The sequence below is a fragment of the Lycorma delicatula genome, chromosome 3, assembly GCF_047948215.1.
Source record: "Lycorma delicatula isolate Av1 chromosome 3, ASM4794821v1, whole genome shotgun sequence".
Taxonomy (NCBI): domain Eukaryota; kingdom Metazoa; phylum Arthropoda; class Insecta; order Hemiptera; family Fulgoridae; genus Lycorma; species Lycorma delicatula.
In genome coordinates this window covers 97,497,144-97,524,195 of record NC_134457.1, presented here as the reverse complement: position 1 = coordinate 97,524,195, position 27,052 = coordinate 97,497,144, and the positions used below count along the sequence as shown (strand labels likewise).

General features: G+C 28.1%; 1 protein-coding gene across 1 annotated transcript in view; it reads right to left on the bottom strand.

The window, feature by feature from the left end:
• Window positions 1-3,074: 3,074 nt before the first annotated feature.
• Window positions 3,075-27,052, bottom strand: part of LOC142320938 (protein eva-1 homolog C-like) — a 718,303-nt gene continuing 694,325 nt past the window's right edge. Inside the window, exons 6-9 of the mRNA XM_075358924.1 lie at window positions 18,175-18,318; window positions 13,484-13,693; window positions 11,237-11,454; window positions 3,075-3,225 (exon numbers count right to left, since the gene is read on the bottom strand). Of these exons, the coding sequence (XP_075215039.1) occupies window positions 3,145-3,225; window positions 11,237-11,454; window positions 13,484-13,693; window positions 18,175-18,318 (653 nt within the window). The 3' untranslated portion in view covers window positions 3,075-3,144. The remainder of the gene's footprint in view (window positions 3,226-11,236; window positions 11,455-13,483; window positions 13,694-18,174; window positions 18,319-27,052) is intronic.

Below are 27,052 nucleotides of genomic sequence, written 5' to 3'. Positions count from 1 at the left end.
TTAGCTGTAAATATGATTGTTTATTTCTTGACAGAGGGAATACATTAATTGGTTGCTTTACATTATTAGTGCTTCCTTTCTAATGGCTGTGAACCAGTTAAATACCTGAAGTGTAAGTGATTCTACCCATAGCTAGTTCCTCAAAAATTTTGATATTTTTGCATATCAAAATAAATTTTGTTATGATGTGAATGGAATGCAAGTATAACTTATAGAATGAATTTTTCTTATATTTCATTAGATTTATCATGGTTTGGCTCAATGGAAAGCAATGTGAAACCACTTCACTCCTTACTTTCTTTAGAAACCATGCCTTGAAGTGCTTGTTGTTTAGAGAGTAGTTTTGATTTCCAGAGTGACTGGTGACATATCTGATTAACTACAAGATTTTTAGTTTGTAGCACCTAACATACTCGTACAATACATAAATAAAATGTTGATATCCAATCATCTTACATATTTTCAAATAATATATATTTATCTACATTAACTATTTACCTAATATATGATATAAATGATTTAATTATAATGCACTAATTATTTAGCATATATATATATATCTGATATCCCAACATATGATGGCATTTTATTAATCTTTACTAAGGAAATACAGATGAATAACCTTTCCTTATTAAAGATTAATATCTTTACTTAGGAAGATATTCCTTATTAGCCTAACATCCAGATCTCGTTTTCAGTATTGGCCCATTTCACCTGGAACCTGTGGTTGAAAAGAAAATCATAACTGATCAGGCTTTTTAGGTGGGATATTCTTCATTCCATAGTGAATCTGCCCTTGACAACATGCAATAATTATTTTATATATGAAAATTACTGAGTTTATGCAATGTAAACAGGAAGAAAAAATAGTTGTCCACCTCATTAAACAAAGAGTTTGTTTTCGGATTATTTTTCTTAAAGTAATTTAATGCATCGTTTTTTAAAAAAAAATTAACACAACTATAACGTCGTTTTAAATAATTTTTTTCTATTTTACAGTTTTAAAAGGTTAATGGAGGTATAACGATTGGTAAGTGAATCATAAAATTTATATGTCATTTAGTGTTGTCAATCAACTATCAACCAACACTTAATGTTACTAGAAGTTACTCCACAATTTATGTAAGACCAGTTAATATTCAGTTAAAGTTATAATCCAGTTAACAGTGTATTATAATCCAGTTAAAGTTAGTGTTTGAATCACTTTTAATACTGGATTGAGCCTCATTTAACAACAAGTCTGAACAAAATTGACCGATTAACCGATTAGGTTCATAGCCTGTAGCCTGTTTAATATAAAAAAAGAAATATTTTTTTTATTTTCTAGAAAATTTGATTTATCATTTTGTGCTAAATGTAAAAATTAATTTATGTTTGTGTGTGTATATATATTATATATACATAAATGAGAAACAGAACTTGAGGCTATAATTAATTAAAATAATTTTTGAGTCTAGTTATGGATTAGTTATTACTGATATTATAAACTTAAGGGAATAAAGAAACTGCCATCCTACCTTTGAATTTTTCATCTAGATGCCACAGCAATGTCACCTAATATTTTTTTAATTGCTAATGTTATTATAACATGAGTTCAATCAATCATCAGTCTAATAAGTTATGCATTATAAATTTTATAAAAACTTTAAAATCAAATTCTTTCATTATATTTTACATCATATGATGTGGCTTAAGTTAGTTTACCAAAAATACAAATGTAATATATTTATTTTTTCTCAATTACACTATAATGCAATCATAATTTACCAATTACAAAAAAAATGTATTCAAAGTAAAAACTACTGTTATTCATATACACATGAACTATTGCACTATATCAAATTCAACTAGTGAAGTTCAGTTTTATCTTAACAAAAACTTTTTCTTCTGAGAAGTTAAATAACATTTTTCATTATCCAAAAAAAGGATTTTTTAAACTCTTCAACTGAAATCGAGTCTTGACCCACCTTCTGCATATGGAATATTATTTATAGAGTGCTTTTTATCAGTTACTTAAGCAAGGATATTTTATTCATCTACAGCTACATTAATAAAGACGATTCTGTGTAATTGCAAACGTTATAATGTTAGCTTAGTATGTGATATTTTAATTGAAGTTAATATAAAAATTTGTGTGATTCATTTATACGTCTTGTTTTGAAGTTTATTTTATCACATAATATGAAGAATCTGTCTGTAAAATCTTTGTCATCATTAGTCTGATTTCAAATTTCCCAAAATCTGAGAAGATAATATATTACTTAAACTCTTTAAAATTGTTCTCAAATATCTTATATTTTTTTGTCAGGGTACTTATCAGGTTGAATTAAAATTTAAGATCTGCCAACTTAAAAAAAACACTATTTCTACAAGTTGCAGGTTTCAGTTCTTAAAATTGATTATTTAAATTAGAGCTCTATATATCGATCATTAAACCAGTTTATTAAAATATCTTGATAAACTTTTTAAAAATAATGGGTAAGTACAAACAATTAATTTAAAGGAAATTTTGATTCAAAAGGAGTTTTTACTATAGAAAAATTGTACTTATGTTGCCAATATTGAGATAAAAAATATTTAATTATTTTTCTGCTCATAATAATTTTATTTTTTTTAATAAAGTAAAACAAAAACAGATTAAATATAATTATATGGTATTGTGGTGCGGTAGGCGAGAGATGAACCTTATTGTTTTAAGAACTGAAAACTGACCAATTTTGTGTACTGGTAAAACATGCTAACTAAAATTGTTAAGTTAGGAAAAGTTATTGTAGTGAATGGGAAAAATTTCCAGTTTTCACAAAATTCATTTGAATTATTAAGGGAGATCTTTTAATATCTGAGATATGTATTAGAACTACAAACAAAATTACTGTTCTGTTCACGCACAGTTGTACTGTTATTAATTTTAATCTTCATTTATTTATTATTTCTGTATATTTTATAAATAATTATCTTAAATATTACTTTACAATTCACTTTACATAAATAGAATATAATACATTTTATACAAAATATTATAATTAATAAAAGTTTATTTTTTAAACTTTATTAAAAGCAATAAGTTCGTGAATTTGGACACACTTCCTCTTGTTGAAATGGCAAGGGAGGACCTTTTCCTGGTGGTCCTCCAGGAGGTTCTGGTCATCCATAGTAATAGTAATCACTCTTTTCAATTTGTCTTATAACATATGGAGAGTTAGATTCTGTCACGTATCGAACAACCTGAAACAACCATTAAATAAAACAGAATCACTACTTTGAGTTTAAAATAAGCCTATTACAAAATTATTTTTATAATAAATTTGATCATATATATAAAATATATATAGAAACATTACTTGTCTACAATTAAGTGGATTATTTGTTTAAATCCAGAGTTTTCATTTAAGTGCACCATTTAAGATCCCTGAACCTATAACAAAGAGAACAACAAAACCTTTAGATTATAAACTTTTTTTTAATTTTTTCTAAGTATTGAAAGTACAAAATTGGGATTTTTCATTTCAATTTTTCAAGGTTGTAATGAACCAGCTTTATTTTTTTTTAAAGTTAACAATTACTAACTTTTTGATAATTATTAATAGTAAACATATAACATAATTTTGCATACTTTTTTTCTAAATGAAAATATTCAGAAGCTATCAAAATAAAAAAAATCAATATGGTGGCTAATATAATTTTTTCCATTGTAAATCATATTTGTTACATCATTATCTGTCAAGAATGTTTGTATTTTATTAAAATTATCTTAAATAATGAAATTAAAAAAAAAACAATTTGCTAAAGCAATACTAAAAGATAATTTATAATTCTGTATAAAAAACAGATTGATTCAAAATTGAACTGCAATCTCATCCGAGATGATTCTATAGCTAATAATAAGAAAAAAAGTTCACATAAACATAGGTCAGAAAACAGTTTGTTAGTGAGTTTCGGCTCGCGAAACATTTAGCCCTGTTTCTGCTATTTCTCTGAAATTAAACCCTACTAAAATTGTTGCGGTACAAATCGAGGGGTAAATTTGGTGTTTTTTGATCTAAGGAAGTGAATAAAAGTGGTAGCACACCTCTATCTTATTTAGGTTTTAAGAAAGACGGAATAAAATACGAAAAGGTTTTGTCGGAAAATATAATTTTTTGGTTTGGAATAAAATAACTGTTAATTTACCAAATAACATTTTTTTAAAAACAAATTATTAAATCTATTGTAAATAATTATAAAATTTGTTATAAACAAATAAAAATTTCTAATTAACGTTGAAGATAATTTAATTTTGAGAAAATTGATGTAAATAACGTCTACTAAAATTAAACACAAAATTGAAAGGTTCAATTTTAATTATAAACAAAACACAAACTGGATAGAAAAATTGATACGATTTTAAACAGAACGATTCGCATAAAAATGCAAAAAGTTATAGAAGTTAATTTGAAAGAGACGTCCTTCTAAAACATTTAAAAAAATTTGATTTTTCATCGGTTGGCAATAACAGGTGACCAACAATTAAGATTAGTGTCTAACAGTTTAAAGTAAATATGGTAAAGTAAACATTACCGTAAAGTAAATAAAAATGGATTGGCTGCTGTCCGTGAATTCGGGAAAATTATCCAAATTGGATCGTTAAACAGTTGAGGTTTTGAGTGAGTTTCGGGGGCCGAAACGGTTCACTAACGAACTATTTTCTGACATATGTTTAAATGAACGTTTTTTGTTATCTTTATATAAATAATCATCTCCCGAAAGATTGGCATACAATTTGGAATCACTCTGTATGTACATCGAACCAACTAAACTAGAGATCAATTAATAGTAGAACAGTTGCATTTAAGGAAAAATACCCAAAAATAAAAAAAAAGTTTTAAAATGATGATTTTATTGAACACTTAACAAAAAATTAGGAGTTGCTGTTTGAAAAAATAAAGTTTGCTGGTGTACTGTAACAATGGAAAATACTTGAAAAATATCAGTACTTACTTTTAATCTTTAGATAAAAATAAGTGAAATCTACCATTTAAATTTTGTAGCTCAATTTCAAAGTTCTTAATGGAAGGTGAAGATTACCAGATTACCATGTGTACTCAGCATGTTTAATAGAACTAAAAATTTTAGTTTCTTTAAATTTAGTTCGGTTACCCTAAAAAATAATTGGTCTATGAGGTTTTTCATTATTAATTGAAATGAAATTGTTGAATATAGAACTTTTTGTAGTATATATATATGTGTGTGTGTGTGTGTGTGTGTGTGTGTGTGTGTGTGTGTCTGTGTGTTTTTTGTTGCACTGCACCATGTTTTTGTGCGGTGTTGTGTGTTTAATAAAGAATAAATAGTTTTTTCATCAATATCTATGAAGTTACAAAGAATGCTACAAAAAAGAAAAAAAAACACAAAAGATTTTTTTAGCTTATTTGTTTTTTAATCTTATTTATTTAATCTTACACATATTTTAAACAGTATGCGTATTTAGTCTTAAAGTGACAAAGTATCAAAATATTTGGAATTAGTTCTTCAAAAGATGTTTTTAGAACTATCAAACAGTTCTAAATAAGTGATGGTTTTATTATTTATTAGCTATACATCTCTATAGAGAAAGAAGCTTTATAATATTTATCTTTAAAAATGATCTTTTGGTCTATAATTTGAAATTAAACCACATTAAATTCTTTGAAGGTATTATTTTGTCACGTGGATTAATAAAGAGATAAATGCGCCAATTATTTCTTAATTTTATAAAAAAATGATAATTAATAATGATTTTAATTAAAAATAATTAATTAAATATTTTAATAATTTTATAATAAAAAAAAATCACTGAATTAAAAAAAAACAAAACCACAAACAAAGATATGATTAAATTTGTAAGTATACGATTGAGAAGAGAGAAACAAAATAGAAAAGTTGATCTTTGCTAGTGAAATTAATAAAACAAAAATAAATATTGTCAATAATTATCGGACATCAAGGACAACAGGTACAGATGATCATAATGCTTGAATGGAGCATAATTAATTGAAATAAAACCTTGTTTTTAAATAGATTCTATTATTTACAAATATTATGTTTATACCTCCTTACAGTATCTTTATTTTGAAACAATGATACTAAACAGAAAGAATATTCTTTATTATTTACCTTAAAAGTGGAATAAACAAGTACTACTTAGTTAAATTTAGTTTGTTTTTATCCATCAACCAGTAAGATATGAAAATTCAAAATATAAATGTTTGTTAACCTCAAACCAGAGTTTTATAATAAAACCATTTTAATAACATCAAAATATTTTCTATTACCTTTAGTGATTGATACTGATTTTCTCACCCTGACATCTAGTGGTGGATTTTTTAATTAGACAGACAAATATTTAGAATGTATTCGATAAGAATGTTGAATTTGAATTGTTTTATTCATTAGGTAATTTCCTGTTGCACCCTTATTGTGTGCTCATGTATTTCATAATGTTCATGTGTGTTAGATATCCTTTTTTAATAAGTATTGTGATCGCAAAAAACTTCAGTTTTCAGATTTCAGCAGAAATATCCATTTTGACCATTCCTGAATCCATTTTGATTAGTTTCAGCGTGATGTCTGTAAGTATGTACATTTGTACATATGTATCTCGCATAACTCAAAAACAATTAACAGTAGGATGTTGGAATTTTGGATTTAGGACTGTTGTGTCATCTAGTTGTGCTCTTCCCTTTTAAGTGCAATCAACCGAACCATGAACCAAAAGTGTCCAAAAAAGCTCAAAATCCCCAATAATTTGAATCTTGTACTTTTTCTTAATGGAGTAAGTAATAAGCCCTCATTGAGAGCTTTTCAACAATATATTATAAGTGGTACTTATTTTCATTGGTTCCAGAATTATAGCCAAATAAATTTTTAATGAAATATTAGGATCTTACAAGAGGAAGGCACATTAATTAAATTCTGACTTCATCTCCTTTTTTTTAACTTTTTTTCTTTTAATTTAAATACATTTATTTATTAATAATTATTAACCTCTGACTGTAAAAAAAAACTTTTATAGTAAATAATAATTCAATAAAAATAAAAAAAATAAAAATATCAGAAGTTTTTGAAAAAAAATAATAGAAGAGTGTACCATATATGAGGACCTCAGAAAGAGGTTCCGTCTTACAAATAATATTAGTGCTGATCTGGATAATGGAAATGAAGAAAATATAGTTGCATTTTTACACGCCAGTGGACTTCTTAAAAGTCTATAAAATGGAAGTTTAAAGCTGTGGTAAAAGATACTCTAAGCGGTAGTTTTATATATACATATAAGGGAGTCTCAAAGCGTGGCACGTATAGTGACGGGAGGTAGCCCTCTTGCTTAGGCCATTTTGGCTCACCTGCATTCAAGAGCAGTGAGTCGGGGTGTGTCCGATGATGGCATGGGGGACCCTCAAGGGTGGATTGAGGGCGCGAGGCTATGGGTGTACGCCGTGCATGCCTATGGCCTGATATAAGAAGGATTCAACTGCCACGGCACCCTGGCACGACTGATATACTGCTCAACGGCGGTTCTGGTCGCCCCGAGGGTGCTTAAACAAACTATAAATGAGACTCGTAGAAGAAAGAAAGAAAGATATGGTATTGATAAGTTTAATTTTAATTTTAATTTCATGGTCTTTTGAGAACCTATCTCAAATTTTAATATTGGGGCCCTTTACACCCCGTAAGTGTTTGTAATTGTCCTTGTCTTTTATGTTTTAATGTTTATTGTGAAGTTTGCGTTTTTAAATAAAATGTAAGGGCCCTTTACACCCTAATTTCTTTTAAAGAATGTGACGAGGGCTAATGACCTTAGCAGTCGATGCCCGTAAAAAAAAAAAATTCATTAAAAAAAATTCAGAAGTTTTTAATGAAATAGAATTTTATGTACTTTTCATTGGAAAAATATGTGTATATGTAATTTAATAGGCGTACAAGGAAATCATGTAGTGTCCACATCAAATTTTTTATGTATGTGTAGAATATGAAGGTTCACCTACATTGTTTTCATTGACGGTGGTTTTGTGATTACTGTACTAAATAAGTAGACACAACTTAAATCCAGCTTAAAATGTCTATAGTAACTGAAGAATGGGGCAAGGACAGTTGAAAACAGCTTGAATGTAGTTATTAAAAGCATTATTGTAGAATTTGATTTGGCAGTTTTTAAAAAAAAATATTTATTTATTTTATTTTCTTATGAATATTCCAGAAGTCTCCAGATACCTCTGTAGATTTATGGATTCAGGGCCTGTTGGTAGCCGTGTCTCTTGTTCATGACATGTGAGTGAAGTGTAGTCTTGAACAAACTTGGGCCAACCTAACCTGAGATGTATGGTTAATTGAAACCCTACCACCAAAGAACATAGGTAGTATTCAAATTCAAATAAAAGCAACTACAGTACCTTTATTAGGATTTGAAACTTGATTTTGAAATCAGCTAATTTATGACAAGTTTTACCACTAGACTAACATTAATATTTTTAAAACAAGAAATTTATAACACTAATATTAGTTTATAATTTAATTTATAACAATAATATTTTTAAAAAAATATTTTATTTGATAAAAAGGAAAATAAGATCTAAATTCAAGATAAATTAAATTTGAATTTTGATAAATTGGAGAGAAAGAATTAGTTAAATTTGAAATTTATATTAAAAAAAAACAAAAGAAATTGAAATAAGTCTATTAAAAAGCATGATAACACTTTAAAATGACTAAATTTAAAATTACACTTTTTTTTCAAAACATTTTTTGAGCTAATTAACAGCCCAACTGGATAAAGTAGCTGATGCTAACGAAAAAGCTGATAATTTGGGAGAAGTTGATCATTAGGAATTTTGCAAGAAAAAATACTATTAATTTGGAAGTAAATCAATAATTTTGTAAAAAAATAGAAAAAGATTAAATTTATCAGAATGTACTCTAGAGAATGATTTTTTATAAGATAAATAAAGGAGAATTAAAAAATAAAATGATAAAATTTTTATCTAGTAAAATTTTACTGTTGAAAAATGCATAATTTCTTTCAACTATTAAATGTAATAATAAATTGTATTTAATGGGTATTTCAAGGATACACCCGGAAAAAAATAAAATGCAGAAACAAAAGTTTTTCTTTCTCTGCTCAAGAAAGAAAAACATTTTATCCCAAATATAGAAAAAAATATACATCTGAACTTACTAGGGTTTAAGCTATAGGTAAGAATACTACAACATATAAACCATTTTCTAATGGGTAAGGTGATATTGCAATAACTTCTATTGATCACAACATGTTTTCTTCTAAATGTTCTTTATCACTGCTAGGCCTTCAGTTACACCTTAGATATGAGATTAAAAAAAAAATTAATATTAAAAAATCCAACAATTGAGATGATCAAAAAATATTAAGTTATGTTCTGTAATTTTTTTTTTCAGTTTGAAATAAAATGAGTAAATTTAATTGTTAATAAATATACAACAGCTAAAAATATTTTTTATTAAGTTATATGATAATACAGAAATATATTGAATATCTTAAGCTAGCTTGTTTAGTCAGGATCAGTAGAGAGCTGTATCCTTATTTATGAACTTATTACATTCTTGTTGTGGTAAGTGAACATGTGTAATTAGAACCTCAAAACAAATGGTGACTGGATGAGAAAATTTATGAACCCATAGTATCAAAATTAAATTACTACCACTAGTCAGTAATCTATCATGGCACTGACCCATCAATATTATAAAAAGAAAGGTAATCATTTGATGACACAATCAAAAATTGTATTTAGCCTACACCAATAACTGAATAATAAATTAATGAAAATTGATTGATTTTAAAGCTAAAAAAAAAAGTAATTTGGCAGATTGAGGTTGAATAAAACCTTTGACAAGTGTGGAATAACCTAAAAAAGCAGCTCAAAATAAAAATATGTATTTTTTTAAATTTATGTTCTCTTTGTCTAAATTATATTTTATTTTGTCAGTGAAATAATATAAAATGTAAGTAAAAGAAAATGGCTGACCTATTACTGGTCTTGCACTTGGTTTGTAATTGGTGGTAGTTTGAAAAGATTACAATTAACCCCTTGGTTGATGAAGTATAACCATAACTACTAGTCAGATATTATTACAATTTTTATTCTGTGATGCTTCAAGATTCTTCTTCAAGTCTAGTAAAATTTAGTAACTTTTAAATGAATTTGAACCCCCCCCCCCACAAAATATTATTGAAGTTTTTTTGTTGTTAAAGTTCATTTTTTAATTGCACTGTATCAGAAATGTTAGTTTTTGATTTGACAAAACAAATACTCTAAGATTGGGCTGACAGCCTGTTTTATTTAAAAATAGAAATTTTGATATGAATTTTGTACAATACAGCAGCTTAGGCTTTATATATATATATATCTTATAAAAAAGTAAATGTGTGTGTGTGTGTGTGTGTGCGTGCGCTCGCGCGTGAAGTTAGGGTAGATAAATAATACGTTTATTCCAATACAGCTGCATTGAACACTGGGATTTAATTCAGAAAAATGTTATTGAAATTATTTATTCTAATCACATTTCATTCAAAATAAATAAGCTATGAAAATTCATACCACTTTTTTATACACAGGTGTATGTTCAAATCTCAAAAATAAAAGAAAATCAATAAAACAAAATAATTATTATTTTGTTTGGTTTTTTATTTTTTTTAAATCAATTTTTGAAATATTGCATGTTATAAAACTATAGATTTAAAATATAGATATTAATATTTAATATACATAATTTATCGATTAAATTTTATGTAACCTTTACATGATAATGTATATATATGTAAAATTATCATAATATGTAATTATACCTATAAATACTGTATGCGCAATTTATGAATCATTATGCAAATTTTAAAAAATAATTAGCTTCAAAATATAAAACCTAAAAATGAAGAACAAAGAACCTTTAATATAATATGGTAATATATATAATATACTACCAAGTATTTATTATGCATATTAATCATACATGAAATTTATTGAGTTGTAATACATTTTTTATATGTATTTAAAATTTTTATCTTCCTTCTTAAATAAATTATCTGATAATATATATTTTTTAATCTTATGTTAATTACTTTATGAGGATTCATCCTTCATTCAATATATGATTTGAGTTATATAAAATAGTATGAGTAAAAAATAAGTAATGTTTTGAAAGTAAGTCACATCAAGATTAGACAAAAAAACAAAAAATATAAAATAACAATTACCTCTCCAAGTGGACGTCTTTGACTGGATATTATTGTATCAGGTGTGTCATCAGTTATATCAGTAAACATACTAGTTTCTGTTTGATATTTCGGTGGATGATGTTTATTTTCATGTCTATAGTATCTTCTCCAAATAAGGCGACCTATTACAACTATGACTATTGTTGTGAGCACTAAACATATACTTGCACCTACAGATAGATATATAGTTGCAGTTACTGAAAAAAAAGATATGAACAAAAATAATGTTAAATACTCATATTAATTGAGAATTCTAGACTATATAGTAAGTTATTTGTACCAAAAGAGTTAATGGTAATTTATTATGTGTAAATTTTTGGACTGATTCTTGATAAAAAAATATTGTTTAATTTTATAGAGATGTTTGTCTGGAAAAACTGGCAAATAAAAAAAAGAAAGCAAATATAACAGTTTGAGTTTGGAAATAAAGAAATAGCAGCATTATTTGCTATGGTTCTTAAAAAAAATTATGTTTGAATTTATATCTTCAAGACTAATGGCAATGTGATGAAATATATTTGATCAATCTTTAATACAGCAGTATTTGTTTTTAACTGGCTTATATACCTGTCATAATTATCTTCTGAAAGAGAAAAAAACTTGGCCTGCTACTCTGTAATTTTGACCTTGTTTTATTTATTTCCTTCCCTGAAATTTTCTAGAAGAATCACTAGCAATATTATATAAAATTTTACACTTGCACAATTCTGATTATGAAAAATAGAGAGGGGACAGAGCTATATCTCCATGAAACCTTACAAACTATTAGTAACCCTAATGTTCTTGGGTTCCCACGGGTATAGCAAACTTCTAACTACATCATGAATATTAATAGGAAAGAAGAAGGATCAAGGATAACAGAAAGAGGAGATATGAAAAAGAGATTACAGATCAACTTTTTATTCATCATGGCTTTTCTTCTGGATAGAGAAATACCACTACTGAACAGATTAAGGATACATTTTGAATGTGAAAACTTTTAAACTGATTTTTAATTTTAGGCAAAGAATTTATTAAATTTAGTATAATGGTAAAGAAGGATTGTTGATTTTTGTAGAGATTTTGGTCTACAAGGACTGGGGGAAAAAAATAGTTTGAGTTTGGTAACAAAGAAATAGCAGCATTGTTTGTTATCGTTCTTAAAACAAATATGTTTGAGTAACACCTGGTATGTTTATCAGTTAAATCAAGCCATTTATGTATTAAATTCAGCTATTATGTATGTTTATTTAGCTATTTGAGCTGGATGACTAAAGGTTAATCATTAATTTGCTATTCCACTCCTGGATAAAGATACCCTTTATCTCTTTTGTCTTGAGTAAGTCTAGAAGGAAACTTTTTAACAGGAATGCTATTAATTTGGGTGGAGTTTGCAATCTTGATTTATGGTCTTTTTTTAGGGAGACTTTTTCATAATTGTTCTTGATATTGTGGTTAGAAGTTTGCTGTATCTATAGAGACTCAAGAACTTTAGGGTTATTAAATTTTTGTGTGGTATGGCTCTGCCACCCCTGTCCTATTTTTCATGGTCAGAATTGTGCAAGTGTAAAATTTTATATTGCATTGTTGATGAATCTTCTAGAAAATCTAAAGGGAGGAAATAAATAAAATTGCAGTAGTATGGCAAAGACTCATTTAAAAAATTATTGTGTCTGGATACAAATGAATTTTTTTATAAAAAGTATCTTTTGAAGGATCAAAATTAAGGCTACGACATAAGCTTGAAAACTTAAAAAAATAAATGAGTATATTTAATCATGTCAAAACAAAATGCAGCTTTATTTATATCATACATTCTACAAGTATATGGACAATACTGGCAACCATGTAGGTAAATTAAATATAATTTTTATTTAATTCCTATGTTTAATTTCACAAATACATTTACAGTAGGATTATTTACAGTTTTTAAATAAATAATAATTTATGTTTATAGTGCCTACTTTTTCTATCATTTTATCAAATTCTTTTTAGAAACATATAGCTTATCTTGTCCTTCTACAGTAAACACTTTTAGTTGTAATATTTTGTTGGTGACTACAGTTGGGATTACTGCTCATGAAAGAGTAAGTACATTGTCAAAGAATAGTGAACAAAGTGTTAAAAAATACATATAAATTTTTGTCATAACATTTTTAAAAATTACATTTATCTATGTAATTTATATAATTGCAATAAATTTAAAAATATGTAGTACTATAATAATATATTTAAATAATTAAAAACCTTTTGATTGATTTCCATGTTGTTGGCGTGTTGGTGGATCTGGTGACGGTATAAGAATTGGTGGTTCACTTTGGTTAACCTGACCACCAGAAAGATTTGGTAAAAATATATCTTCTGAACTATCATAATCGCCTAAGTCATCTTCTGTTTCAAACATTTCATCTTCTTCTGGACGATCTTCAAATTCTATTCTTAAAACTTTACGAGGTACTAGAAAAAGAAAATAAGATTGAGAAATAATCATAATATAAGTTATAAAACGATCTATTGTTTTATTGTTGCTATGATTAACATTACTGTCAACATATTGAATAAAGCTACTTAAGGTTCCATTAGTTTAGATTACACATTTCTTTATACGGATTGAATATTAGATCGTGGATACCGGTGTTCTTTGGTGGTTGGGTTTCAATTAACCACACATCTCAGGAATGGTCGAGCTGAGATTATACAAGACTACACTTCATTTACACTCATACATATCATCCTCCTTCATCCTCTGAAGTTTATCTGAACAGTAATTACTGGAGGCTAAAGAGGAAAAAGAAAGAAAGATTACACATTTCAGTACAATGTATAACATTTTTAACACACTGATTGGCATGTATGTATGTGTCAGGTTAAATAATCAAACTGGGAACCGAAAATAAGACACAACCCATTTTCAAAACTAGCAAGGCTTTTCATGAACAACAATATCCCATGCCACACTTTCTAAGGAAAGTAAGTGAAGTGGTTGTTCATTGTTATAGTTGTCAAGCTAAAACATACTATTGTTACTCATTAACATCATTTCCATTTGATTTTATCTTTTTCTTGAACTGAATAAAAATCATTACTCTCAGAGCAACAACACTGAGTAGTGTCGCTTGTACTTAAGCTGCTTGTACCAATTCCATCAAGAAAAAAATGTTATATACGTTGCCTGTATTAAACATGTATCACTATTTTAAAAAAAATAGATTTCTACTTGAGTTAAAATCACTTTAAAAAAATGTGTATAGACTTCACAATATTGGTTGGAAAAGAACATATTAAACAGGGACATGAATTTAATGTAGGGCAAGACAGGATACTCCTGATTCAAAATAAAGTATAAATTATATGTGAAAACATATTGGAAAATAAACTTATTTTAAAAATGCTACTCATTGTATGAAGGTTGCACAACTTAAGATAAGTACTGCACTTGAGTAAGGATAACTCAAGCGAAAAATTGGCTGGCTTTTCCATTTTTTTAATATATAAAATGCATTTCTTTTGGTATCTCTTTGTAAATAAAAATAAACATTTTTCATAATACATTTTTTTATACATTATCATCACCATATATATGATGAAGTCAAACTATCTGTCAACATTTCTGAATATTATTATTTTTTTTTTATGTATATATTAATATTAAATGTTATGAATTCTAAGATATCAGGTATACCAGAATAAATATTTCCTTCTTGAACTTATTGTATAATGTACCCCAGTTTGTAAAGAAGTAAGGAAGCCAATAACAATGTAAATAATCATATAATTTATTTCTTTATTCAACAATAAATCATATTTATTATCACTGCCTGATGAAAAGTAAATTAAATTTAAAAACATGATTTTTCATTTAAGAATTAAACAATGTGTACTGGCTCAAATTGTTACTTGGATTAAATAAATTACTTATTTTATAAGTAGATTTCTTTATTGATTGTCTAATTTGGTAATTAAATGAAAAAAATGTATTGTTATTTGTTGTTGTATAATGACTATTATAATTTTTTAAGCATGGCCCATTGGTGTTAACATATAAAAAACCGCTTACCAATAAATGAATTTGACGCGTTCAAACGCTTTCGGAATTAATTTCCATCCTCAGGAACTCACATTAGTCATCATATTTGAAACAATAATTAAAACTTCACATGTTAAACATATGAAAATTGTGGTATTATAAGATAACAGTTGAGACCACCCCATTTGCAGGATGTTTATATTGACATAATTTAAAAATATACAACGACCAACAGTTATAATTACACAAATATCACAACTTTCATACAATGAACATGTGAAGTTTAAATTATTGTTTCAAATATGATAAATAATGTGAGTTCCTGAGAATGGAAGTTAATTCCAAAAGCACTTGAACGCATCAAATTCATTTGTTGGTAAGCGGTTTTTTTATATATTAACTATAATAATGATTATTGTCATTCTGAGTAATTTACAAGACTAGATTAGAATAGTAAATAAAGTGGATATTTACATATATTTTAAATAAATAAATATATTTAACTTATGAGTAATTCTTATAACGTATTATTTGTCAATGACACTACCTTGGCATTATTTTCAATATATTTCTTAAAATTATGTATTCATACAATGAACCAACAAGCATAAAAAAGATTTATTCTATTAACAACAATTCCAAGAAATGTTTCACCAACCTTTTGTTGACTCAATGTAAAAAATTGTTAAATAGTGGTATACATTAATAATGGTAGATTAAATATCTATATATTTTTTTATTCTCAATAAAAATACAGTATTAAAAAAGATTTTTCTTTATCTTCCAAGGGTTACCTAGGACTATTTTGATACCAATCTAGATTTTGGTCTGTCCCTAATGTTCATTTCTAAATGCCTACAATAGGAAATTTTTTTACTGTCATATGAGATGTATTTGAACTACATAATTAATGACTACAAAATCAATTCTACATGATTTTGTCACTGAGGCTGAAGATGCCTTATTATTTTTGGATGACATTATTCCATAAACTGTTTAAACTTCTGCAACCATTTTTATATCTAAAAAAAAAATTTAGGTGCTTGTATTTTATTACATTCTTTCATGCAATAATCCCAGGTTTCATTTCCATTTAACGGAATAAACTATCATAATTGTTTTTTTCTCATATTCATTCTGGTCTTACTTTTTAATTTAACTAAATGATAATTTGCAAGACATTTTTAGTGATTTCAAAACACAAGAGGACTCACCCAAATTAAGTTCACTAGACACAAATCTCTTCAATTGGTCCATGTTTTGCTATATTTTATTATATAGCTAATATGAGGAAGCAAGGATAATAATACAAGTAAACATTCCTCTGTCTTTCTGCAAAACCTCCAAATAATATAATATCTTTGGTAGAATCTAACCAACATGATGTTTTTGACAAGAAAAAAAGATCCTCAAGTAGTTCATTAATTTTTAATATTTTGTGGCCACATATATTATGGATAGATGACGGAAATCCACTCTATTGTGATTGATTTTAAATTCTTCCTTACAAAATATCTACAAGAAGCCCTTTATCCAGCAGTAAATGAACAAGATAAAACTGTAAAAAGTGAACTTTTCATAATATTTTATAATGAAGGCTTGAACCCCTTAAGAATAAACCTGTTTGAATTCATGTTGCCCTTCTTTAGAGGATGTTCAGTAGTCCCATGAACATATACATAAAACATGCCGTTAAACAAAAAGTTTCAGGTTATTTAGAATCCCATATCTTATACAAATGTGACTGCTCCATATTTGTTCTTTTTTAAGGTCAAGTAATCGTATTTAAAATTCATACAGATACAGTTGTACACTAAAATAAGCAAAAAAAAAAAAATAGTGAAATTTGACAGAATCAGTCGATAACTAATTACATAATGACTCATTGTCACTTCTTTTCTGTATAGTAACATTTTTAATTATCACTGACCTTTATAAATATTGAAATTAAAATATTATTTAGTACAAATGAATGGTTATTAGATAAAAGTAAACAATAAAAAAGACTGTAATGAAAATAGTTTATTCCTATTTATCAGAAAAGATCCTAGTAGTTTTTGACTGACCCTCTCAAAACATAGCGTCCATTACCCATGGCAAGGTCTGTTTACCTCACAACATCTTTTTATTTGAATTTAATATACTTCTGTAAATATCTGTTACTCATTTTGGAGATATATTTATTATCAGTATATTCATTTATTTTTTCTTCCAGAAATTGCCAATTTGAACTTGACCAAATAATTTTAAAACCAACATAATTACTACTCTGATAATTTGGTATGGACCAATTTATTTGGCAATTTGGTATGGACCTCTTATTATTATAAGATACCAGCCTTTCTGAGATTAATATTGAATAGTAGATTGGTCATTAAAACTGATTGGATAATTGATTATATTTCATCATATTTAAAATTCTTCTTAATCCTTTTCAAATAATAGATTTAAGTATTTTAAACTTACTTTTGTAGAATCAGCTTTCATAATATATATTATGAATAACACATTATCCACCTGATTTCCAATAATCTTTGAAACTTATAAATTTTATAAGAGTGACTATACATAAACCAAAATATTTTGAAGAAGTTTTAAAAGCAACTAAATTAGATTTCTAGATTGATTTTCCAGTTGGAATCTTCCAACTGGAAAATAAATCTAGAAAAACTGTTCAACCAGCAGATGGTTGAACAATGTATAATTCAGTTGGATACTTTTTACTAGATTTTTTAAATAGTGAAGGAAACTATCTTTCCCTAAAGGAAAGGTTTCTTAAGTATTCCTTAAAGAAATGTGAGCCATTCTTAAGTGGGTCTTTTATGATAAAATTATTACATATGAACTTACTACAGTTGAAACGTTAAAGTGTTGCAACTCTAATAATTTGTTAAGTGATATTCTAACATACCGCAAGTGTAGACAACTTTGAGATATGTTCTGGATTCTTTCTGACATGGACTGCCAAATGTTGCTGCATCTGCTGATATTGTACATCTTCTTTTACCATGACAAAAATGCATCACTGTTTCAGTTGCATAACTGACAAGACATGCTGCAACATAGACGGTATTAACATTATTAATAATATCAGCTCAAAGGCATTTCATTTAATACAAAAATAATTATTATTCACCCCATAGAAATGTCAAAATGCATTTATATTTCAATAAATAAACGTTCTGGAATAATGATTTTCATGCCTGCCATATAAACAAAATTATGTATTGAAAATAAGCTTATCCAGGATTACTGAATGACAACCTAATCAGTTTGCCCACTGGGATTATTAATGAGAATTATTATAGTCAAAATTTTCCGATAGGCAGAAATACATAATATTTATTTTTCATTTTAAGTGAACATGTTTAATACAAGTATATACTCATAGGCTCTGCTTAATCCCTAGGAGAGATCAATGTAGTCTACAACTCTGAATTTTTTTAATCACATTTTAATTATTAACATTTTAAATGTCAATTGTTTAAAAGATAAAAAAATATTATTTTTTACATTTTTAATTAATAACTTTTTTAAGAAAGTTTATGACAATGAATCATTTAGGATTCAATCAAATTCAGTTCAACTATATATCCTATCTGCTCATTTAATTTGTATACATGTACATATGGATATGTGCATGTGTATATATATATATATATATATATATATTTATTTATATTAATCAGTAATGTACGAGCCCAAGAATATATCCAATCAATGTATGTATTCAAAGATTTTCTAACAAAGAAAATCGGAGTAGATAAGTACAGAAAGGCTTTTGGAATGTGCTGTTAAAACAAATTTTAAAATAAGATGAAATAATGAAATTAAAAATCTTTTAATATGAAAAGTAGAAGGGAGAAATAGTATGAATCATAATCATGTAACATAAACAAAAACGGCGATTTTGGAAAAAAAGACCGTATCATGGACATTTTTTCAAATTCGTTCACTCACCCACTTACAGTAAATGTGAAAGGCATATTTAAAATTTTTACTTTTACTCCTTAACGGTTTGATTTTAATTATTTTTATCTTTATAGATTTACTCGTATTTGTTTGCAGATTATTTTTCATTATTACTTCATATTATTACACTCTTTGATGATCCTGAAATAACTGCCTGCAACGTATTAAAAAAAAGAAAATAAATAAAAAAAGCTAGCAAGGATTGCATGACTACCTTGCACATATTTTTCATTGCAAATATTTTTCTGAATTTTAGGTTCTTGACAGCTCTATATAAAGTATAAACTTTCAAAACTGTTTGAAAAATATTTAAAAAAGGAAAATAGAGCGAAGAACAAAAAAACTGTATATTTTAATTTTAGGATATGGGACGTGATTTTTTTTTAAATGATTTATTTTTATTATTTAGATATGCATTGCAGGTAACAAATTTGTTTTCATAAAGTTTTCCCTAAATGCCTGTTAAGAAAATCGAATTATTTTTATTGCAATATTCCACACCCCCTGAACGAATTTTGAATAAATTAAAATGATCAATACCTCATGTATAGAAATATTTGAGCCAAATTTGAGGAAAATCGGTCAACATTAAGATATAAGGCCAAAAGCAGTGCGACAAACATACGTACATAAATACATGTTTTTTTTTGGTCTAGGTAAACTAGTTGGACCTTAAAACGTAGACATTTGTCAAAAACCTGATACACAATTTTTTGCATTATCACTATACTTTTCCGAAAGTAAAAATAAATATTGAATTTTGTTTCATTTTTAACTATTTTGGGTTATTTATTTTTTAATTCCTTGTACGAAGTAAAGGAAGTATTATAATCGCAGAAATTCTCGGTTTTCAGATTTCAACCGAAATATCGATTTTGACTATCCCTGAATCCATTTTGAATAGTTTTAGCGTGACGTCTGTACGTACGCAGGTACGTATGTACCTCGCATAACTCAAAAACGATTAGCCGTAGAATGTTAAATTTTGGATTTAGGACGTTTGTAACATCTAGTTGTGCGCTTTCCCTTTTGATTGAAATCGACTTGACCAAAAATGTCCAAAAAAGCCCAAAATCTAAATTTTTTTTATTTTTTCTTAACTGCAGTAATAAGTCCTCATTGAGAGCTTTTCAACGCTGTATCATAAGTGGTACTTATTTCCATTGGTTCCACAGTTATAGCCAAATAAAATTTTATGTACTTTTCATTTAAAAAACATGTGTATATATAATTTAATAGACGGACAAGGAAGTCATGTGCTATCCACATCAGATATTTATATTTCATTATCCAATAGGAAAGATTGCTGCTTACGCTACGAAAATAATTTTTGGGTTTACGTACGTGTGAAATAAAATTTGTTCAAGCGTTTTCTAGAACTAGAAAGTCTGATGTCAGTGATAAACTCGCTACCTACCGGGTTGGTCTAGTGATGAACTCGTCATCGCAAGTCAGCAGATTTCGAAGTCTAGAGTGCTAAGGTTCAAATCTTAGTAAAGGGAGTTAATTTTATACGGATTTGAATACTAGATCGTGGATACCGGTGTTCTTTGGTGGTTGGGTTTCAATTAAGCTCACATCTCAGGAATGGTCGCGACTTGTGACTGTACAAGACTTCAACACTTCATTTACATTCATCCCGATCCTCATTCATCCTCTGAACTAATACCTTAACGGTAATTTTGGAGGTTAAACAAAAAGAGATACAACTCGTTCTGGTCAGTCAGTGTCTGAAAAAGTCATTTAAATCAAGGAAAATATTGAGCAAAACTATCACATTAGCAATTTGATAATAGTAATGAACTGAACATCAACCAAAATACCGTTTTAAGCTGTACATAGAAGGCTGGATAAAAAATTTGATACTTATGAAAAAATTTATTACTTATTTTTTTATGTAAAAAAATAATTTGATACTTATATGTTTAATAAAGAAAGATTTAATAAACAGAATTTCCGTGTACGAATCGTTGCTAAAACGGAATGAAATAGAGCGTTTTTGAAATACCTTATTATGAAGGATTTTGTATATTTCTTCTTTTTATATTTGACCGATGGGAATTTGGAAATTGAGAGAGCTTGGTCGAGATGTTTTGATTCACCCACCGTATAGTCTCTAAATTTGACCGTCAGATTACCATTTGCTTCAGTTTATACAGGACTTTCTAAATCGTGTAATGTTGGCTTCACAAGACGGCTGTGAAAATCATTTATCACAGTTTTTTTACCAGAAAACATAGAAATTAAGTTACAAATGTCGGAGTGACACGTATCACTGAAGTTACAGTGACGGGATTATGATTTTACCTCAAAAAAGGTAGAGATTGGTCGATCAAAACGGCACATACTTAATTTAATAAAAATGTTTATTAAATATTAATAAAAAAAAAAAACATATTAATATTTGTTTATTTATATTTATATTAATTAAATATTAGTTTATTTCATTTGAAATATTAAAAAAAAAAAAAAAAAATGCTCAGTTCAGCGCAAGATCGACGTTTCATTATTTTAGTTTGTAAAATATTTTTTATATAATTTTGAATAATTTTTTGAGCAAGAAATATACAAAACAAAAATTAAATGAAAAAATTAAGATGTATAATAATTATTTAAATATATTCTCTGTTTATAAGAAAATTAAATTATTGTAACCGTGATTTGATGAAACAATTGAAAATAACGGTTAGACGCTACACACAAGGAAATGCAAACTATTACAAACTCACACTGTGACTCGCAGCATGTAAACGCATATGGAAAATAAACAAAGTCAACATAACCTCAAATTAAGGTTATGTTGTATGTTGCTGGCCTTAAATTGAGGGTAACTGAAGAAAAACTCAACCGATCTTAATCAAATGTTCACATTCCAACTTTACAAGATACAACAGCATATCTAAATCTCAACAAAATTGATTTTGTAGTTTTGGAGATTTTCGTGCCACAAAATTTTATACATGAATAGTATTTTCGTAATTGTCATACCTCATAACGTAAAGAAAATTTATTTTCCTATACCAATCCTACCGTGCGACCGAAAGTAATACCGCACTTTTCTTCGAAAAGTCGGTAAAAATATTTGCATTAAAGTTCGGAGAATATTAATTGTTTTCCCCAAACTAATATCTACTTTCTGAACTTATATCTGAACTTTCGTTCAGTTGCCCATCTCTCGCCTGCGGAAGAGGCTGCAGAGCCTCGCGATGGAAATATGGCAGCTGAAATGGAACACCGCGACTAAGGGAAGATCCCTGTACAGGTTTATACGAGATCTGAGGGGATGGTATGTCTCGAGTTCGTTTTTAACGAGTGCCCAGGTTCTCACCAACCATATTAATTTGAACCAATATCTGTTTCGGTTCCGCCTGGCAGCTGATGAGCTGTGCGTCTGCGGGGAGGTCCAGTCAAATGGACACCTGATGTTTGACTGCCCTGCTCTTAGTGGGTGGGGGCAGAGACCGGGCTACCCTGGAACTTTGAGGTCAAAGGGAAAATTGGCCACTCACAAGCAGCTAATTAAAGTGGCGAGAGCCGCATTGTCGGACCGTGTGGGAGTTCTTTGATGCGGTGGCTTTGTTCAACCGACATCAGTAGTTTACTTTCGGGAAAGACTCCTACCGCACTGCTGTGGGAAGCTAACCTCTCTAGGTTAGCTTATCACCTAGAGATATATGGCTGACCACCAGCCAATTAAGGCTCCAAGCGCTTTAATATGGTGGACAGGTACTTGCTGGCATTCAGCGACCTAGCCGTGGGCGCGAATCGTTGTATAAATTAAGTAAATTTAAATTTATGGATGTCATATATATTTTTAGTAGTTGAGGAGGTGCGCCTACCCATTTTGGTAAATATATGACAAGTAAGCCGTTGGGACATGTAAGCCGGTGGTGTATGGCACCGCGCTTAGTCCGCTCATGCTGTTAGGTAAGCTCTAGGAGCTATTTAGGACACTGGTCGTAAAACTGTTTCGAGGCTCAATAGTCGTTTGTGGCACAGACATTCGGTGTCTTATGCTTTAGGGTGACCGAATGGGATGGTGGTGGTGGTAGATATGCCAAGCAAACCAAAAACCTAACATCTACACGTTTCAACTTTAATATTACTACTCAACAATATTCATCGTATATACTGTTACTAATCTGGTGTGTACGGAACAATAACCTTTTCAAATTGGGATTTTATTAATAATTATAAAATTAAAGAGTTAAAATTTTATTAAAAAATTAAATTATCGTTTGTCTTAGGAAAAAAACCGGTTCTTTCTGATTAAACGGGGGACCATCTTAACAAAGCGCGCTGCGACTCTAAAGTTGAGGCTCGTTTGCTATCTACGTTGAAGAAAATACGATTCGTATCTGGCTGAATATATGTGGCGATCGGCGACCGGTCGCAACGTATTCAACGAGCTCCTTGGCGACATCGCCAAGTTTTGGTACTCTGTTCAAGCACAAAAGTAGTTTGTAAAATTTCGAATATTTTGTATGATATAAATAAAGGCCTATACTACGTGAACATGTTTGAGTTTTTTAAAAAACATCATTCTTCCTTTTGAAAACAGGTGGCTTCCGTTTCATCAGAAAGTACCAAAGAACTTCATGGAAGAAAGCAAAATTAATATTAAACTGCATTTAATTTTTGAATACCTTTCAGTCATCTTAAAACGCATTTAATATTATAGAAAATATTATTGCACGTTTTTATTGTCCAGTAAAATTTCAACGTAGATTTAACCGTTAAAAGTTATTTGAAAATGTATAAAATATTCTAATTATATTAAAAGTAATTTTAATTTAAAGAGTGATCGTTACTGAACTAGCTATCAGAGTAGCGGTGGAATTTCATATGTTCAATACTGATATTGTTGCACAAAGCAAGATATTTATTTTCGTTTGAGTATTTGTTTTAACAAAGGTTTGTTTCCCAATATATCTGATATCAAAAAGTCGTACTGCGAGAAACGTTTTGACCGTAAATAATTTCTACGTTGGCTACATGCTATGCTCACGAATCGCTAAATGTTTTGTTTGATTTAAAGTAAAAATTAAAATATTTTCTTCGTTCAACTGTAAATTAAAAATAAAAAATTTATATGACACTTTTTATAAATTCGTTTTAAACAGCATGACTAAACATAACATTTTAAAATCGTTGAAATTTATCAATGATTCACTTTGAAATTAAAATACCTTTTCTAGAACAACCTCATGTAAATTGAAAAAGTCACTTGTTATTTTTAATAATTTAAAATTATATAAATTGAAATATTTAATATCTGTATTTTATATACGGTTGTTAAGTGCCACAGCTAACATATTAGCTGTAGCTAATATGTTGTTAGACTCCAGAATAATTCTCAGAAATAACAAGTATTCCTTGTCAGAATTATTAGAAAAAGTAACAAGTAAAGTGGTGTAATCAAGTTTTCTCCCAGCTATGTCTACTGTTACAAATCAGACAAAAAAAAAAGAAAGCTGATATTCAATCCTACAAGTGACACATTTATTCTGAGATTTAAAGGTACTGGCTGTATAATAACTATCATTACTCTCAGAGAAACATTTCAAAAGATACTTAAGTAGATTTAAATAATTAAATTTTAGTTATCGATGATAATAATAAATTGATTAATGAATCTAATTGATATTTTTTTAGTTATTTGGTAAATAATATAAACAAAATTAGATTTAACAAATAGTAACACATTTGTACGTATGTGTAGTTGCAGAATTGTATTACTACAGCTGTTTTGAGCACGGTATTGTAGCAATAATATTATTGTTTTAGTTATTTATTAGCAGCTTTTTTATTACACTAATTTGTTTTATTTTTTTTTCCATTGTTATGAAATGTTTGTACTTAATTTTTGTAACATATTTTAATACCAGTTTTTCTTTACTCGTGGGGTTTACTTTTTGAAAATGGTAGTTTACCTTCGTATTGAAACGGCATAAATGCATCTTATGTATAGATTGGTACTGTAATCATGATGAAGCGTACTGCTACTATGTAAAAAATTTACGTAATACAGTTTCCTAAGTTACAACTTTTAGTAATTCTACGTAAAAAATGGTGAGAAACCGGAAATCTTTCTCCTAGAGCTTTTAATCAAGGAAGGCCGAGAAGCATAAGAACATTAGAGTTGAAACGGGTATTGAAACATATTTAGGGAACTCTGGAGTACAGTAAAGAAGAGATGCGTTACGTGAACAATGTGTTAATGATTATCTGTGGAATTCTGGGAAATCAACAGCTTTATTCGTATTACACAAAAAGAATGCAAGCGATTAATGAAAATGTTCATAAGCGAGAACTTACTTACTTATTTTGTAAGTTAAATTTACAAAAATTAATACATAATCCGCTTCTTCTCACTGATATAATGGAATCATTGCTGAAGCTAGTTTCAACCGAAATAGAATAATACAATTTTACAATACCTATAATTGGGTACAAAAAATTCTCGTGGCGTATTGCAGTCAAGCTTTCTGCAATTATTTTCAATAAATCTTTAGACTTCCATCATCAGCAATTGGTCCACATCTCTCGCAAGTACAACTGAACTGTGAGAAGTATTACCATTTCCTAGAAACGTCCCTACCGAGATATTTAAACCCCAATATCTCAATATCCAGTGTTGAAGATCTTCAGCAGAGAATTGAAGGAGATTTTCGACCTATTATTACAGTTATACCAAAGATTCTTGAAAGAGTGAGACAGTTAAATAGTCTGCTACTATAAGGTAGCCGACTATTTATTTATTAAACAACTATAATTATTTAATAAATATAGTTATTTATAAAATAAAACTTCAAATTTATTTATAACTATTTAATTTTATGTTGTTTTCATAGTGTTTAAATTTAAATAAATTTGCTGTTTGTTGTAATTGCATAGAATTTATTAAATCCTCTTTTTTCTAAAGATGTAAATAATAATAATCGTTCACTCAAGTCATTTTTGAGGGCGCATTCAGTTTTTGGTCAAGGTTGCAGACACAGCATTGTTCGAGAGCCAGTAGTCAACGTCGCAATACCGGGTTAGAATATGTCAACAAACCAGTGAATGGTGTTATCAACAACATATCAGCGAAATTACATCATCAACGTAACACAATATTATTTATTACTATTATAGTACTATAGTGAGTGGGGAAATGACGATGTGAGCTCGCAGTCTAGCGGTTCTCTTCCTGCGATGGGTGCGTTAGCTTCGGTTGCGCTGTGTAAGTTTTTGTTAATCAGTAAATCATCGCAATCTACAGATTTAATTTAATTTTTACTTATTGTTTGCAGCTGTTGCTGGATTGTCGGAAGAATATAATTTAAAAGGCTAAAATTAGATTATTTATACAAAATGCTCGTTAAGACAGACTATGTTGTGCCGTTCGTTAATTTTCTGTATGAATTCCTGTACTTTTTATTTGTGAGTGTAATGTTTATTCAATTCAGACTGCATTATTTTCTGTTTAGATTTCTGCTCTTTTAGTATAAATATCATTTATTGCATTATTCCTTTAGTTTAGTTTAGTTGATGCACAGACTCATCTTGTAATTCTGGTATAATTATAATTTTATCAAACTAATTAGTGTTGATGTGCTTTATTGTTTTTCATTTATCTTTCGTAATCACTACCCAATCCAGACCGTCAAATCCTCTCAGAACAGAGCGTATTATGTAAAATGGTGGAAATATATATAGTATATATATATATATGGCATATATATATGGTATATATATAATTAATTATATTTAATTATTAGTATTTTAATTTATTTAATTATTTTTAAATAAATAAATATGCCGCTATTTAGCAG